Raw genomic sequence first — 19,198 nt, forward strand, 5'->3', positions numbered from 1 at the left:
ACATAACACAGGAGGACATCCAGTATCTGTATGGCAGTTACCATGTCAAAGTGGTAGCCTGTATTGTACCAACGGGAGATGCCACCCAGTATTAATGCGACCCTGCCTCATCATATACCCTGCTGGAGGACCAAAAAACAGGGAACCCACCTTCTCTGTGTGATCATTGACCAAGCACCTGTAGCAGTTAATACTTTGTCAATCTCCACTCAATCGCTTTAAGTTTTCCAGGTGATCTTTTTTATTTCCCGCTAGACATACAAAAATGATACGTCCGCTCGGCTCCTCCTGCTCAAAGGTCTGGCAAGGTTTAGTAACAACCAGTGCTGGGGATGCACTGGCTGACATACTGGATATTACTTATTTTTATAGAATATAACTACGAAGTGGATGAAATAGAATTTGAAAGGGGTATTTTATGCATCTTGAGCATTTATGGTATTAAATATAAAATATTTTTAAAGAAGAACCTCCACAAAATTCTTTATTCTCTGGCCTGTTAGAAAGATACATAATGTAAACTGCAGTGAAGGTAATCTTCTCATCCGTGACTATTTGTGAGTTATCCCCTTGCTTCTGATCCTCAGCTGTGTCATGTAACCAGCACTCTGACTTTCCAGATAAGGGTCCATTCACACGTCCGTGATTTGGGTCCGCATTCGTTCCGCAATTTGCGGACCCATTCACTTTAAATGGGTCTGGAACGGATGCAAATCCGCATTTCTGGGATCTGCATCCGCATGTTCGGGATCCGCATCCGTTTTTTCGGGATCCGCAATTCCGTTCCTGAAAAAAAAAAAAAATAGAACATGTCCTATTCTTGTCCGCAATTGCAGACCAGAAAAGGCATTTTCTATTATAGTGTCTGTGATGTGCGGTCCGCAAATTGCGGATCGCACATTACAGGTGTCCGTATTTTGCGGATCCGCAAAACACTTACGGACGTGTGAATGGACCCTAACACAGCATCTTATGTGTGGACAGGAAGTCAGTTTCTCTGTATGGGAGCCTCAACGTCAGTCATATTAGGAATAGGAGAGAAGTAACGGACTTCTAGTGTTGGGCAAACTTGTGGGTTCAAGTTTGGCGTACAAGGTTCGGGTTCAGGTTATCTAAGAATACCGTTATGGATTCCACTACCACGGACCATAACTTATGGTCCGTGACGGGGGAATCAATAACGGAATTCTTAGATAAGCCGAACCTTGTACGCCGAACTTGAAAACACAAGTTCGCTCAACACTACTGACTTCCTGTCCTGTGTCAGTTGGAGATCAGAGAGCCGGTCACATGACACAGCTGAGGATCATAAGGGAGGTTATAACTCACAAATACAGTCACCACTACAGATTACTTTATGTACCTTTCTAATGGGCCAGAGAAGAGAACTATTTTAAAAAAAAAAAAAGTTGTGGGACCATAACCTATTAGAAGTAGACGGGTTTCACGATGACTCAAAGCACCAATTTTTTACCAAGGTAATAGAACACAGCAAGCAGCCCTCCGCTCTTCAGACTTCAATAATATAATATGGTCAACATACCGCTGCATGGGCTGGGACTGGAGCTCGCTCCAATCCCAGATGGCGCACTCCTCACATGCCACGGTCAATAGCAACCGTGGCATCTAGGCGGTTAGATGGGGGTTCAGCTCTGACATTGGAGCTTTCATGTTAAGGCTATGCTATCTGTTAAAAAAATAAAATAAATTAATTGATAAATGATATGTATCTCAAAATTGTGTCATTTAGAAAATATAAGAAGACTTCATACAGTCAGAAAAAGTTATGGAGTCCGTCCTCAAAGCCAAATAGGCTGAGTCCACAAGGGGTTAAATAATAAAAGTGAACCAAAAAGCCATAAAAAGTGCTTCCTGCAGGAACCTCACACACAGCCCCACACTGCATCCTTCCGACCACAAGTCACACTGCACGGATACACCGGCCTCAGCAGGGCGGACATTTTACTGAAGACCATAGACAGTATTTACACTGTACAGTCACCGGTCTACTACAGTGAAGACAAAGCGGAAACGCGACCTCTTCCCTCTAGTACTCAACCTTCTCTAAGACTCGTCACCCAAACAGTGCGCAGCGCCATCTTTAAAAAGGGCAACATTTCCCCTTAGACAACAAACATTTCACATTCGGGAGGTTCAGACATAACATAATTCTCAACAGAGAACCGCCCGTGTTACGTATACCGAGGGAGAAATGTGTGGAAGTCTGCCCGTGGGGGGTCACAAATCGAATCTGCCCACAAGCAACATGGCCGCCGGTTTACACCGAGGACGTCACCTGTGCACATCGAAGCGGAAGTAATCTTTCGGAGGGGGCGGGGCGCTTCCAGAGTGGAAGTGGAGCCGGTAACCGTGAGTATGTGAGTGGGTTATTCATGACTTACAGATGTGTGCACTGGGGAGGATGATGAGGGCACTGGCCAGGCCATAAGTTAACTGGTTCACTGCCATTGCTGCGGTCAGTATACAAACTGTATACCTGATCAGGGTGGCTGCAGTAATAATGCAAGGACCATTGCCTGGGTCGTACCCCCCAGCTGTCCCTCTTTGATCCATAAATGTCCCTCTTTTTGACCTGGGGAATTAATGCATAAATGTGCAATAATAATAAATTAACTGAATTGCTCCTTACTAAACTCTCCTTACTAAACTCTCTGCGTATTAGGTAGAAACCATGACTTCATTATTTAGCCCTTAAATTATCTATAATCTGATAATTTCTGTGCTAATATATCGAAGTGCAATAAAAAAAACTGGTCTCGGGAACTTACAATCACCTAACTGACCCCCGTCTGCTGCAGTTGTGATGGGGGTCAGTAATTACGCTTTGGGCGGAGTTAGAGGCGTGGCCTAGTATGAAAGACTAACTGCCATGATGCGCACCACACATATTGTCCCTCTGAGATTTTCAAAAGTTGGGAAGTATGGTCTGGGTTATACCATGTAATACAGTGCTAGGGGGTGCATTGCGGGAGAGTCCAGTTTATACCATGTAACACAGTACTGGGGGGGGCATTACTGGAGAGTCCGGGTTGTACCACGTGACACACTTCTTGGGTGGGGGGCATTACTGGAGAGTCTGGGTTGTACCATGTGACACAGTACTGGGGGGGCATTACTGGAGAGTCCGGGTTGTACCATGTGACATAGTGCTGGGGGCCCCGTGTGTCCATCCAGAGTGGGGAGGTGCTGTAGCTCTGGTCACCTGTATGTATTTCATGGTTGCCGGTTGTAGTTGATGGGCGCTGTGCAGTATGACGATGTTTAAGGGCTGGTGGGGGATAATAGATGAACATGGGGGGGCTCCCACGGCTGGGCCACTGGCGGTCAGCCTATCCTTGGGGAGATGCATGGATATTTTGCCATTCTGGGGCTGGAGTGCTGCACAGCCACCCTTGGTCGTGGGCAGAGTCGCTGTATGGCCCCAGCCTTAGACCTCATGCAGACCACCCTAGACATTATGTGGTTCTGCAAATCTCGCATACCGGTCGTGTGTATTCCGCAGTTTTCGGACTCCCAACACTACAACAAATGACTATTCTCCGCAAAATGGACAAGAATAGGACATGTGGTATTATTCGCAGAGCGGACGCACAGACGCAGCATTTTTATAGACCCATAGAACTGAATAGTTCCGCGTGCAATCGGCAAAAAATATGGATGGGACATGGACTAAAGCTACGGTTGTGTGCTCGAGGCCTTGCCGAGGACTTGTCTGCACACACAAGACATAGCTGAAACACAGCGGAGCAGCCGTGGTACATTATCTTCAGTAAAACGTGGCCCCGTTATCGGCCTGGAATCACACAGGTCGTTTTTGATGCAGTTTTTTGAGCCAAAGTCCAAAGTGATTCCAAAATGAATGGGAAATATAACGGACGGACGTATTCTTCTCTTTACTGCAGGATCCACTTTGGCTCAAACAGCTGTCAGAAAAACCGCATGTGTCTCAGGCTACATTAACGCGACCGTATGTGCAAAACACGGAATCCGCAAAAAATATGGATGACGTCCATTTGGCATCCGTATTGCATCATTTTTTTTTTGCGGATCTATTGTAACAATGCCTGTACTTGTCCGCATAACGGATAAGAATAGGACGTGTTCCGTCTTTTTTGCGGTACTGTGGAACGGACATACGGATGCGGGATGAATGAGCCAAAAAAACGGAACGGACACGGAAACAAAATACGTTTGTGTGCATGAAGCCTAAGGCCGTTTTCACACATCAGTGTTTAATCAGTGAGGGCTCATGCACACGATCATATGCTCTCTGAGACATACGGTACGTGAGCGGGCATACATCATGCAAACGTATCATAGGTTACGGTTTTTCAGTTGTGGTGAGGTTTTCGTGTGCCTGCCATGCTCTGGCTATTGGCATTTTTTACAAGCGTTTTTTCACACTCTTTTTTTTTTTATAGGGGGGAAATAATACCTAAAAAAAAGTGAATTTTTTGCGGATCAGATGTGGGGCTGCAAAAGTTGCAGATAGCACACTGTGTACTGTCCACATCTATATGTCCGTTCCGCTGTCCTGCAAAAAAAAAAAAGAACAATTTGTGGACAAGGATAGAACAGCTCTCTAGACGGCAGGACGTACCGTTCCTCAAAATGTGGGACGCACATGGCCGGTATCTGTGTTTTCTGGAGCGCAAAAACTGCTCCGGCCGCATGCATGAGCCCTTATACAGAAAATATAGTATTACATAAGTGAATGGGCGGCCATGTAGTAAGTCCCCCAGGGCTGGAGCTCTGTGCGGTGGTAGGTCGGAGTACAGTCTGATCCCTGGCCACGGATCTCGGGGTTCAGTAGCTGCTGTTGGTAACAGTCTTTTATCCTCTCCTGCAGCAATATGGAGGCCGCGTCCTTCGTCCTGGCCGCTTGCCTCTGTTTCTCCATTGTGAGTGCAGATTCCAAGGCTGTCACCATGTCCCTCACCACAAAGTGGCCTTCTACATCACTGCTGCTGGAAGCCAGGTAAGAACTGGAAAGGTGGCCACCATCGACATTTGTGTGGGCTCTATCATTATAGAAATGACTATTAAAAAGTGTTCTCGCCTTTAAAAAGAACAACAACACTTGTCAGTTTCTCCTGGCCGTGCAGTATAAGGCCTCTTTCACACGAGCGGATGCCGTGCGGGTAATCCGCTGCGTGAAAGAGAGCCAGGCCCCGTTCCGGACAGCAGAGACACGGAGCAGTAACATGACTACTTCATCTCACTGTGATTTTGTAGTAAAAAGGTCACAGAGAGGCACGGAGCATTATCAGTCATGTTACTGCTCCGTGTCTATGCTGTCCGGGACAGGGCTTGGCTCTCATTCACGCAGCGGATTACCCACACGGCATCCGCTCGTGTGAAAGAGGCCTAACCCTCAGCATTGGCACTGTACTGAGAAGGACGCTGTCTGGAGGTGAATCTAGATCTGCAGCTTCCTGTGTTTCCTGGTCTAATGTCTTTCCTCATGGAGCCAAGCCTTAGAGAACCTCCTGCCTCCAGACCATATCCTATATACACGTCATATACTGACTCACACCAGTGGTGAAGGACACTGCCAGGTCCATCACACAGCAGACCCCAACAGCGCCGAGCCCACCCCATTGGCCTACATTGGGGTTCCATTATATTGTCACTATATTATTCTGTTCTATCCTGCTGATGGAGGCTCCGAACGGATCCACTGTTAGTGTGAACCTAGCCTTACAAAAACACAGGCTAGCCACAAAAACTGTTTCACAGTTGCATGTTTTACCCAGTATGGGCCTGAGAAGGATCCTAAATCCTGCTGAAGAGACTTTTTTTAAAAAAAATTTATATATTTTTTTTTCTTACCAACCATATTGCTCTTTTAGTTAAAGGGATATTTCACTTCCTATTTTGTAATTCATTTTTTTTTTAATATAATAGGAAAGTATACATTTTTCTAATATACATGTATTTAAAATTCTGCATACATACTTTTTTTTTAATATCAGACGGCTGAACCCTATATGCAGTAGAATGGTACAGCCGATGTATCAGTCCTGTGTAAGGGTATCCATGGCCTAATTGAAACATGGCGCTAGTCATGTGATCCCTGACATTCAGTAAGCACTAGTGCAGCTAGTGTTCCGGAATTTTGTCCGGAGAAAATACCGCAGTGTGCTGCAGTATTTTCTCCGGACAAATACCGTAAGAGGGACTGAACTGATGCTCCCTGATGCATCCTGAACGGATTGCTTTCCATTCAGAATGCATTAGGATAAATCTTGAGCGTTTTTTCCGGTATTGAGCCCCTGTGACGGAACTCAATACCGGAAAACTTTAACGCTAGAGTGAAAGTACCCTAAAATGGGCCCCACCATTTTTTTTTTTATTTAGGGTCCATTCACACGTCTGTAGTGTATTGCGGATCCGCAATACACCCAGCCGGCACCCCCCATAGAACTGCCTATTCTTGTTTCGGACAATTGCGGACAAGAATAGGACATGTTCTATTTTTTTTCTGAGCCGCGGACCGGAACATCAGGGGCGCGCTCCGGAAATGCGGACAGCACAATGTGTGCTGTCCGCATCCATTCCTGCCCCATAGAGAATGAATGGGTCCGCACCCGTTCCACAGAATTGCGGAACGGATGCTGACACATTCAGGGACGTGTGAATGGATCCTAAAGGGAGAGGCTACTGTATGGATATAATAAAGGTCTGCAAGGAAAATGTTAAAAATTGATGTATGTAAAAAAATTGTTCAACCTCCCATTCTCTAAATATATAAATATAATCATTAAAACCAGAATACTGCAGATTAGCGGCAGTGTCTGCCTGGAGTCTGAGACACACCCCCTTCTCTTCATTGGTTCAACTGCTGCTCTGCCAACCAATGATGAGACAGGGGGTGTGACTCAGACCAGGCACTGTGGCAGTCGAGCAGGTGAACACCCCCTTCAGGTGCTGATGCACATTATTTTTCCGTGTGCAGTCACACTTGTGATCACATATAATCTTTTGAGCAAAAATTTGAGTTTGCACCATGTATGTCTTTGTGTCCGTCACCCTCACCTGGGTTTTCTTTTGTAGTGAATTTCTGGCAGAAGATGGGCTGGAGAAGTTTTGGACGTTTGTAGATCAAAACCAACAAGTGGATGAACAAGGTAGCAATGCTAAAGTCTAGATATGGAAGACAAAGATGTCTTTTCCCACCAGCAAGTCTGTGTCCGACTCCACAGTAATGATCCTGACATGAAATTTTGGAAAAATCTGAAAATAGAGATGTAGTTTGGCTTCCTTCCTGGAGAACCTCTTGAACTACTTCTTTTTTATTTATTTTTTACTATCTCATGCTGCTATTTGAAAAAAGCCTGCTTCTTGCTTGTACATTTTAGCCATTTGCAGTTATAATGGTAGTGATCTATAACAAGGTATTCTTGACAAGGATAACGTCTTTTTAAAAGTGTTCTCTGGGAATTAAGAAAATAAAATTACTGAAAATACTTAAATATTACCTTATAATATATTCCCAAATACATTTCATTAGTTATAATGGCATGGCTCATTTTGTCTGGGGAGCAATCATTAGGAGAAATAAAATTGCCGCCGTCCTATGAGTACACACAAAACCTGTCCTAATCACACAGGAGGGCTTAGTTACTTCATAACTCTGAGCTAAAGAGCGGCCTCAGCCTCCTCTCTGCTCTGCCTGTTAGGGATTATGATACTGAATCCAGTTTAATATGTTCTTCAGCTGAACCTCTGTGGGAATAGAGATCATGAGGAGACATGAAGTGCAGAGAGGAGGTGGGAATGTGGCTGACGAGCAGCAGCTCTTGTATGCAGTCTCCATTACCACAACCCCACATTACCACAGTCTGTCTTGTCCATCCTCTTCATGTCTCCTCATGAACTCCATTCCTACAGAGATTAGGCTGAAGATCTTATGAGCTGTATTCAGGATCATAATCCCTCACAAGCGGAGCAGAGAGGAGGCTGAGGCAGATCTTTAGCTCAGTCTTATAAAGTAACTTGTCCTGCTGTGTGATTAGGACAGGTTTTGTAGTATTAGGACGGCAGCCATTTTATTTCTCCTTATGATTGCTCCCTAGACAAACCGAACCATTCTAACTGATGCAAGGTATTTGGGAAAATATTTATAATAAAGTAATATTTAAGTATTTTCATTTTCTTAATTCCCGGAGAACCCCTTAAAGGGGTTGTCCGGGTTCAGAGCTGAACCTGGACATACCTCCATTTTCACCCAGGCAGCCCCCCTGACTTGAGCATCGGAGCAGTTCATACTCCGATGCTCTCCTTTGCCCTGCGCTAAATCGCGCAGGGCTAAAGCATTTTCTTGAGTTCCGGTGACAAACCGGGCTCTCCATTGGGCTGCCAGGAAGCCCGGTGACGTTACTGGCACTGATGGGCAAGCTTCAGTGCTGCCTAGCCAGTAAAACGGCTAGGGCAGCGCTAAAGCACGCCCATCAGAGCCGGTGACGTCACCGAACACACTGCCTGGGTGACAATATGGGTATGTCCGAGTTCAGCTCTGAACCCGGACAATCCCTTTAAACCAGGCGCTGGTCCAGTAACCGTGTGTTATCACTGGGTAAGAGGGCTTTCCATTTTTTGGTGCTGTCCTTTCTTTAGCATTTTCCTTATAGATGCTTATGTGAGATTACTGTGATTGTATTTTTGTGTGTAAGATTCACTCTATCGATATCACGTATAATTACAGCACAGAATGTCTAATCCTTTACATTTATCGTTAGGTTCTGATTCTGACAAATACAATCTGTTGCTGAAAAGTGCCGGCCGCCTCCTGTCCCCCGTCCAGCAGAACCTGTTGAAGTTCGCACTGTCTCTCCGCTCTTACTCAGCCACCGTCCAGACCTTCCAGCAGGTTAGTATCCAGGACTTACACATGGAGGGGGACCGGAGCTCAGCAATCTCTACAGAACAATGCAGCTTTACTATTCAGGACACTGGGAAAGCTGGGTAAAAATCGTATAGAAAAAAGCGCTTTATAGAAGTGGAAAACATAAGGCCTTGCATGGTTTATGGTCGGAACAATTTTCCATTTATATGCTATTATCATTGCTTTTCGTTGCTCATTGTAATACACTGCTCAAAAAAATAAAGGAAACACTTAAACAACACAATGTAACTCCAAGTCAATCACACTTCTGTGAAATCAAACTGTCCACTTAGGAAACAACACTGAGTGACAATCAATTTCACATGCTGTTGTGCAAATGGGATAGACAACAGGTGGAAATCATAGGCAATTAGCAAGACACCCCCAATAAAGGAGTGGTTCTGCAGGTGGTGACCATCGATCACTTCTCAGTTCCTATGCTTCCTGGCTGATGTTTTGGTCACTTTTGAATGCTGGCGGTGCTTTCACTCTAGTGGTAGCATGAGACGGAGTCTACAAGCCACACAAGTGGCTCAGGTAGTGCAGCTTATCCAGGATGGCACATCAATGCGAGCTGTGGCAAGAAGGTTTGCTGTGTCTGTCAGCGTAGTGTCCAGAGCATGGAGGCGCTACCAGGAGACAGGCCAGTACATCAGGAGACGTGGAGGAGGCCAACAACCCAGCAGCAGGACCGCTACCTCCGCCTTTGTGCAAGGAGGAACAGGAGGAGCACTGCCAGAGCCCTGCAAAATGACCTCCAGCAGGCCACAAATGTGCATGTGTCTGCTCAAACGGTCAGAAACAGACTCCATGAGGGTGATATGAGGGCCCGACGTCCACAGGTGGGGGTTGTGCTTACAGCCCAACACCGTGCAGGACGTTTGGCATTTGCCAGAAAACACCAAGATTGGCAAATTTGCCACTGGCGCCCTGTGCTCTTCACAGATGAAAGCAGGTTCACACTGAGCACATGTGACAGACGTGACAGAGTCTGGAGACGCCGTGGAAAACGTTCTGCTGCCTGCAACATCCTCCAGCATGACTGGTTTGGCATTGGGTCAGTAATGGTGTGGGGTGGCATTTCTTTGGAGGGCCGCACAGCCCTCCATGTGCTCGCCAGAGGTAGCCTGACTGCCATTAGGTACCGAGATGAGATCCTCACCCCTTGTGAGACCATATGCTGGTGCGGTTGGCCCTGGGTTCCTCCTAATGCAAGACAATGCTAGACCTCATGTGGCTGGAGTGTGTCAGCAGTTCCTGCAAGACGAAGGCATTGATGCTATGGACTGGCCCACCTGTTCCCCAGGCCTGAATCCAATTGAGCACATCTGGGACATCACGTCTCGCTCTATCCACCAACATCACGTTGCACCACAGACTGTCCAGGAGTTGGCAGATGCTTTAGTCCAAGTCTGGGAGGAGATCCCTCAGGAGACCGACCGCCACCTCATCAGGAGCATGCACAGGCGTTGTAGGGAGGTCATACAGGCACGTGGAGGCCACACACACTACTGAGCCTCATTTTGACTTGTTTTAAAGAGGACCTTTCACCTGAAAATGAAAGATTTGTGAGAACTGGAGCGATTTCATCCATCCGGAGTCGGCGCCATCTCGCGAGAACTGGAGCGTCTTCTCCCTGGCTAAGAGCGGAGCGCGCTGATTGGATGCACTCCGTGCCAGGGAGAAGAATGACACGCCCAGGAAAACTTTTGAAGGCCCGCCCAGTTGAGCCGAATGGCTCATTAGCATACAAGGCGGCAAATATTCCGGGGGGCAGCGCGGACAAACGGGGGCACTGATTGAAAAATGAATGACTGAATAAGCAATACCGGGGGCATGTAAGTAAGGCTATATCTTTTATAACTTTCATTTTCAGGTGAAAGGTCCTCTTTAAGGACATTACATCAAAGTTGGATCAGCCTGTAGTGTGTTTTTCCACTTTAATTTTGAGGGTGACTCCAAATCCAGACCTCCATGGGTTAAAAAATTTGATTTCCATTTTTTTTTTTTTGTGTGATTTTGTTGTCAGCACATTCAACTATGTAAAGAACAAAGTATTTCAGAAGAATATTTTATTAATTCAGATCTAGGATGTGTTATTTTTGTGTTCCCTTTATTTTTTTGAGCAGTGTATAAAGTCCTTGCCTTTGTCCTACTTTTCAGTTAAGAGTGACAGGAGTAGACCGGAAATGTGCAAGTTCAGATCTCTCTTTTTTATGGTTAGATACCTATACCAAATAACCTTTGATTTCAGATCGCATCAGATGAGTCGCCCCCTGCAGGCTGCACAGCTTTTATAGTGGTTCATGGGGAGAAGACCTGTGATCTTGACAAGTTACCATCACTTCTCACTGGAGCTCTGGAAAGGTATGAGTCTAAATTGATGACTTGTTCTGGGGACGATCTTTATGAAATTAAAGGGGTTTGTCTGTTTAGTGCAACCCCTTCTCTAAATAGATGCTGGAACCACACGGATCCGTCCATTTTTCTGCCATTAAAGTGAATGAGAGCAGTGCACTACATAATGGATGGAGCTGTGTAGTTCCATGAGAGTATAGGGTGTCAGACCCCACTGTTCTGATATTGATGGCTTATCCTGAGAATAGGCCATCAATATACAAATCCTGGACAACCCCTTTTAAAGAGCCTCTGTCGCCAGAATCAACCCTATTAAACTAGACATACTGCCCAGTAGGGCTCATCATGCTGATTACAACTGTACCTTTCATTTGTCTGTATGCAAACAACTGCATATCTGCGTTTTATTTATATGCAAAATATCTATTGGAGCACCAGAAGGGGGGCTGAATCCATTGAGCACTGCTCCGTAACACCCCCTGTATTCTGTGTACTCCCCCCTCCCTTTGATTGACAGGGCTAGACATGCGTAGGGCAGAGCTGTGTCCTAGCATCTACATATCATATACACTATGTACTATAGCTTCACCACACTGAGATCTGCTCAGAAAACTAATCTACATATTACTGCTTTTATTCCCACACAATATATGATTATACAGACTCCAGTAATGTGTGTTATCTTATAAGCAAGAAAAAAACATGCATCTCTATGTGGTAATGCTATAGCTTAATGGTAAGTGGGATGTCATGCATGTAGAAAATCCTAGGGCCTCTTTTTCACATGGGCGTCACGGATTTGGGCCGAATAAGATGCGGGTGCGTCGCGGGAAAATGCACAATTTTTCTGCGTGAGTGCCAAACATTTTAATGCGTTTTGCACGCGCGTGAGAAAAATCGGCATGTTTAGTACCCAAACCCAGACTTCTTCATAGAAGTTTGGGTTAGGTGTTGTGTAGATTTTACACGTGATGGATCATGTGATGGACCATGTGATGAGCACAGTGACGTCACCACAGGTCCTTTTCCTCAAAGAAGAAGAAAGTAGAGATGCCGGCTGCGCGAACAAGTGGATTTAGGGGAGTAAATTTTTATTTTTATTTTTTTTTAACCCCACCATCACTATTTTACTTAACTATAACCATGTTATAAGGGAAAATAATAATGATCGGGTCCCCATCCCGATCGTCTCCTAGCAACCATGCGTGAAAATGCTTGCGGATGCTTGCGATTTTCACGCAGCCCCAATCACTTCTATGGGGCCTGCATTGCGTGAAAAACGCACAAAATAGAGCATGCTGCGATTTTCACGCAACGCACAAGTGATGCGTGAAAATCACCGCTCATGTGCACAGCCCCATAGAAATGAATGGGTCCTGATTCAGTGCGGGTGCAATGCGTTCACCTCACGCATTGCACCCGCGCGGAAATCTCGCCTGTGTGAAAGAGGCCTAAGTTCAAGTGCCAGGACGGACTTAGGCTACTTTCACACTCGCGTTTTGTGTGGATCCGTCATGGACGGTACTGTTACTGATAATACAACCGTCTGCATCCGTTCAGAACGGATCTGTTTGTATTATCTTTAACATAGCCAAGACGGATCTGTCTTGAACACCATTGAAAGTCAATAGAGGACGGATCCGTTTTCTATTGTGCCAGATTGTGTCAGTGAAAATGGATCTGTCCCCATTGACTTACATTGTGTGTCAGGACGGATCCGTTTGGTTCAGTTTCTGCAAGCAGTGTTTTGGTGTCCGCCTCCAAAGCGGAATGGAGACGGATCGGAGGCAAACTGATGCATTCTGAGCGGATCCTTATCCATTCAGAATGCATTAGGGCAAAACTGATCCGTTTTAAGCCGCTTGTGAGAGCCCTGAACGGATCTCAGAAACGGAAAGCCAAAACGACAGTGTGAAAGTAGCCTAAAATAAACTTTTTTTCCTTTCATTTATTTTCTCTTTTATTTAACATATAATAAAAGGCTATATTATAATAAATAATTATGTAATAATAGTAATAATAAAAAGGCCTTACTATATTGAGACTAGTGTTTTTTTTTTTTCTTAGAAACCTGAAACTAGGGCTGAAGTAAACTATTATTTTAGAAATCGAGTATTCGATCGATTTATTTTTTACAATTAATCGAGTACTCTAATAAGAAAAAAATGAATTAATAGACTGTTTTCCTTTATAAAAACTCATCAGACCCCCTACCATAAGTCTCGTTCCCCCCTGTGCGATCAGCCCAAGTGCATCAGTTTCCCCCGGTGCTCATCAGCTCTCCCCCACCCCAGTGCCATCAGCTCTCCCCCACCCCAGTGCCATCAGCTCTCCCCCACCCCAGTGCCATCAGCTCTCCTCCACCACAGTGCCATCAGCTCTCCTCCACCCCAGTGCCATCAGCTCTCCCCTCCTACTCCTCCTGACACCCGGAGTGCACAGGGTCATTGGTTGCTATGATGCTGTGCACGCCAGGCGCCCGGCTTTAGTCGCACCAACTTACCTTTCCTGCAGGGGCGTCGCCGACACTCCATCGTTCCGTGCTGCTCTGCGCCTGACATCACACAGCGCGTCAGGTCACGGTCAGTGCAGTGCGGGACCATGGACGTGCTGTGGAGTGTCCGGAGGCCTTCTGCTGGAAAGGTGAGTATTCCGAGCGCAGCGGGAGACCACGAAGTAATAGCAAGCGTTTCACTCCCGCTCCCTGGTCACGTGACACAAACGAATCCTTGAATTACTCGATTTAGTCGTACCTGAAACAGATTACTGGTTTATGCACAGACAATATATGATTATAAACCACTAATATTAGCTTTCTAAAAAACATTCGGCACATTTATTAAGACCACCTCTTTAGATGCCGGTCTTAATAAACCCCTAAGCTGGCGGCTTCTTCATAACTTCGGCAGATCCTCTGCCAGTTCTAAAGGTAAGACCGCTTCCGAGCTGTCTTACATTTAGTCCCTTCTCTACGCCTGAAACAGATGTAATAAATGGTAAATGAGATGGGCCTGCCGCCCCTTCCCCGCCCATGTCACGCCCACTTATTTGGACCTGGGGGAGAAGTCGCAGATTGCGGGGCACCTAGCTGTATTTCAACTTAATAAATGACCTCCATTATTCTCAATATGATAAGAATATAGACTTTTATTAAGGTTAAAAGTTGAAGAAAAAAACCTTATAGTCTCTCCCAAGAATCAAACCTGGGATCTCTACACGCAAAACCAAATGTTTACCATTAATCTATAGCATTACCCTACAGTAAGCGAACACACATTACTGGTGTCTTTATAATCATATATTGTGCTTGTGGATAAAGCAGTAATATGTAGATTAGCTTTCTGAGCAGTGTGGTGAAGCTATAGTACATAGTGTATATGATATGTAGATGCTAGAACACAGCTCTGCTCTCATGATTGTCTAGCCCTGTCAATCAAGGGGAAGGGGAGTGTGCAGAGCACAGGGGATGTTACAAGGCAATGCTTAAAGGATTCAGCCCCACCTCCTGGTGCTCCAATTGCTCATTTGCATATGAATTAAAACACAGATATCTCTGCAGCTGTTTAGCATACAAACAAAAGAAAGGTATCGTTTCAATTGGCATGGTGCGCCCTACTGGGCAGTATATCTAGTTTAATAGGGTTGATCCTGTTACAGAGCCTACAATGCCGAGATTGGTTCCCTATTGTTCTGTTCTTATTTATTGACGTAGCACCATAATATTCAGTGAAAACGTACAGCAATGCAGCACATAGCCCATGGTGAAATAGAAAAATGCTGATATAATGTCTGTACATTAGGAAGAAGCGTCTTCTATGTCAATAGTGGTTTTTAATATTTTTAATGAGTAAATTGATGCACTCTCACGGGAGATATCTTTTGTCCGTTAGTGAATCATCTTCTGAATGCATTTAGATTATTAAGGTTGAAACTAGGTCACAGTAAGTCTGTTGAAGCAGATTTCCAGTTACTTGTATCAAATGTCATGCGGAGATATGCTTTTATCTGATATTGTCTGAGATCTGCCTTTCTAATGAATCTCTAATTGGTCTTATTCTACTGCAACATGTTTTGAAAGGGAATGTGTCTTCCAAAAATTATCAGTAAATTACGTTTTTTTTGTTAAACATATTTTTTAGAATGATTTGTGTTTTCATTTTCCATGTTACTTTATTTGGGAAAAAAAGCTAAAATCCTACACTGTCTGTCCTGTATAGGTAATTTTACAGTAGACATCGAATTATGATCACAGGCAGAATTACAGTGACAGATACAACTTATATGTAGATGACACAGGATCCACCATTCACAATAGGTGATACCACAGCTTATCTTCTCCCTCCTGACCTCTGCACAGGTCACTCTCCCATAGAAGTCAATCGGGGCAGCTCCAGTCTATTGTGTCGATGGCCCATGTGGCGGCTCTATAGGAACAGGACGTTTTGACATATCGTTACGCCTAGTGGCCAGTGTGAAAACAGCAGGATTTTAAAGAGGACCTTTCATCCAGTTTAGCCCTAGTCTAATTATGGTCTTACCGTATAGGGCGGCCCCCACTGATGCCATGGCACTTTTCTTTTTCCCAAACCCCCCTCCCCTTTTGTGCGCTGTTGGCCCCGTTGATTTCGGCGCCTTATATTATAATGAGCCGACTTCGGTCATACTAGGCGGAGACTCGCAGTTTCGCTGGGGGCGGTTCTCTTCTCCGTGGCTGTAAGCGCTTCCAATCAGAGCGCACCGCGCTTAGCAACAGAGGAGCTCATTCTTCCTGGCTAAGAGCGGTGCTCTCTGATTGGATGTGCTCACAGCCAGGGAGAAGAGAACCGCCCCCAGTGAAACTGAGTCTCCGCCTAGTATTACCGAGTCAGCTCATTATAATATAAGGCGCCAAAATCAACGGGGCCAACAGCGGACGAAGGGGGGGGGCGGGGTCATTGGGGAAAAAAAGTGCCATGGCATCAGTGGGGGCCGCCCTATAAGGTAAGACCATATTTAGACTAGGGCTAAACTTTAAAAAATGTAGACATGGAAAATTTAATAATAATCACCAAAAAAATCTTAGCTGTTTGGAGCACAAGTTAAAAGAATTATGTATAAGAAAGAAACATAAAATAAAATATGTAATTAAAAAATAAGGTAGCAGTGACATGTAGGGCCCTGGTCCCTGCACAGTGACATCCTCAGAAGCTACGTGGCATAAGGTGAATCTGGTAACCGGTTATCTCCACCCCTCTTTAAGACTACTTTCACACTTGCGTGGTTGTTTTCCGGTATTGAGATCAGGCAGAGGATCTCAATACCGGAACAAAATGTTTCCGTTATGTCCTCCCGCAGAAGGATGTCTTCTGTTCCAGCAGCATAATGTTTTGTGACTGCAAGCTGCGGTTTTGTGTCCGGTCAAAAAAACGGATCTGGCACTGAAAGCAATGTAGATCAATGGTGACGGATCAATTTTTTATGGAACCTAGAAAAACGGATCCAGCACCCATCGACTTTCAATGTATTTAGTGACGGATCCATTTTTTTTCCATTTTGATTTCACACAGCTGCAAAAGAAAGCAGGAGGGGCAAGGGTGCACATAGTGGCTTGGGCCCGCCCTCAGTGCACTTAACTGCTCATTTAAAAATGGATTAAAAGTACTTTTTTCTCCAGAATGAAGCAATAGATCACATAATGAAAGGTCTCTTTACATTCAGCTGAGCTAGCTCTATGGGGCAATGTGACTGGTTTACCATTAACTTCCTGGTGATCTAGGACTTTAATATTGTGTTAGCCATTGATCTCAGTTTGGGGGGGTCTGACTCTCAGCACCCCCAACAGTCGGCTGGTTGAAGGGGTTGCAGCCTCTTCATTACAGGCATTGTGCCATTCATTCTGCAGTACGCGTAACTCCATTCACTTGAATTGCAAGTGTTGCAGTAAGTAGTAGCAGGCACCACTTCTGCAGAATGTACGTCATTGTGCCTGGTATACAATGGAGAAGATGCAGTGCTTTCCTGAGCGCCTCGGCCCCTTCAGACAGCGGATTGGTGGGGGTGCAGGGAGTCAGACCCTTACCGATCGGATATAGGGGGCCAATCCTAAGGATGTGCCATTAATATCAAAGCCCCTGAGAACAGCTTTAATTTCCCTTCTGTTAGTCTTGAATAAATAAGAATACCCTGTGATTGACATAATACGTATTGTGGTTTGGACAGGCCGAAGCCTTTCCTGTTTAAGGGAGATCACCAGTATCCAGGAGCATCCCCTGACAGTCCGGTCGTCATACTATACGGAGAAATTGGCACCAAAGAGTTTTCAAGGTCCCACCAACATCTGTCAGAAAAGGCCAGAGCTGGCGCGATCGTATATGTACTACGGCACTATGTGGCGGTAAGGATCTTTGTGCTCTTCAATCTTACTGACTTATTTCCATATTAATGAGGACCTGTCCCCAAAAAATGCAGTGCAATCTGACAGCACCATGTTATAGAGCAGGAGAAGCCGAGCAGATTGATATATAGTTTTGTGGGAAACGATTCAGTAAAACTGGTAATTTACACATTTAGATCTCTGCTTTTTCCACCTCCTGTGGACAGCTATCGGTACAGGTGGGAGGGGTTACCAGTGATTGATAGCATTGTGTGTCAGCCACTGATGACCCCTCCTCCTGGACCGATAGCTGCTCACAGCAATGCTGATGTAAATGTAAAAGTTACAAGTTTTACTGAACCTTTTCTCACAGAAATACATATAAATCTGCTCAGCTTCTCCTGCTCTATAATACGGTGCTTTCAGATTGCATTGCATTTTTTGGTGATAGGTCCTCTTTAAAGCTTTTCATTAATATTCCAAAACGTCTTTTTTACGGTGAGTTCACATCATGTTTTATGTCTCAGTTTGACGTACATGTTAGAAAAAAAAAAGGATACAAAAACGTAGCACAGCACGTTCTTGTATCTTGCACAGTCCAGTAAAAAAAAAAAGTATGTTTTTTTTTTTTTTTTTACAATGGAACTCTATGGTGAATGGATGCTACTGTATGGCATCTGAGGCATCCTTTTACCATATGCCTTGTTTTGTATACGTTAAACGGATGGGAAAAACGTGATCTGAACCCAGCCTCAATTGTGTTGATTGTAAATGTGAATTTTTCATTAGATCCCATCCACTGCATTTTATTGTTTGACTGTTGTTCATCTGCTACCAGATTCTATGCTTCCACAGCCATTGGCTAGCTCAGGGGTAGGCAACATCCGGCACTTCAGCTGTTGTGAAACTACAACTCCCAGCATTCATACTTGCTCTGCTCTTATCCGAACTCTCATAGAAATGAATGGAGCATGCTGGGAATTGTAGTTTCACCACAGCTGGAGTGCCGAAGGTTTCTGACCCCTGGTCTGTCTAGCTTATGTGTGGTACTACTGTTATATACTTCAGCAAAACTGATCCAGGCTGATTCCGGTGAAAGACTACTACGACGTCTACTTATATCAGTGCACCTAGACACGGCCGTAAATTTGGCTCATCTGTTTCTTCCTAGCTTGACGAAGGGTTGGGGTTTACTAGAAAACAAGCCTTGGCATTGTGGGGAAGAAAGCATGGCATAATTTGCTACTTTTAGTGACAACATTTTGCCACAATCCTTCCGTATTTTTTTTATTTTTTTTATCAAAGTAAGCCAACCAATAGTTGGTGTAAAGTTAGGCAAAAGTGTCTCTCCCTGTTCCCCCTTTATCCTCAGCCCCTGTGATAAATCAGGTGCAGATCTATAGGTTCTAAGATTGCACAATCTGCAGGATTAGTAAATCTCTCCCATTGTTCCCATGTGATTGTAACATCCTGTTCATATAAAGATGGTACATGTGCTGGAACTGGATGTAATCTGTACTTATTTTCTTGAAATAAAACACAGGGATTAGTTGTCCTCCCAGTGAAGCTCTGTCCCCATC

The 19,198-nt window shown here is 44.9% G+C and overlaps 1 protein-coding gene across 4 annotated transcripts in view; it reads left to right on the forward strand.

Annotated features, from left to right (window-relative positions):
• The first annotated feature begins 2,294 nt into the window (after nt 1-2,294).
• UGGT1 (UDP-glucose glycoprotein glucosyltransferase 1) overlaps nt 2,295-19,198 on the forward strand; it is a 119,021-nt gene continuing 102,117 nt past the window's right edge. For 2 of the 4 annotated variants that reach the window (XM_040427582.1, XM_040427585.1), the window contains exons 1-6: nt 2,295-2,378; nt 4,871-4,999; nt 7,078-7,151; nt 8,763-8,893; nt 11,163-11,275; nt 17,465-17,639. In XM_040427582.1, coding sequence (XP_040283516.1) covers nt 4,875-4,999; nt 7,078-7,151; nt 8,763-8,893; nt 11,163-11,275; nt 17,465-17,639 — 618 coding nt within the window. In that variant the 5' untranslated portion in view covers nt 2,295-2,378; nt 4,871-4,874. The remainder of the gene's footprint in view (nt 2,379-4,870; nt 5,000-7,077; nt 7,152-8,762; nt 8,894-11,162; nt 11,276-17,464; nt 17,640-19,198) is intronic. The other 2 variants (XM_040427583.1, XM_040427584.1) reach the window with 2 other exon arrangements.

The sequence above is a fragment of the Bufo bufo genome, chromosome 4 (genome assembly GCF_905171765.1).
Source record: "Bufo bufo chromosome 4, aBufBuf1.1, whole genome shotgun sequence".
NCBI classification, from domain to species: domain Eukaryota; kingdom Metazoa; phylum Chordata; class Amphibia; order Anura; family Bufonidae; genus Bufo; species Bufo bufo.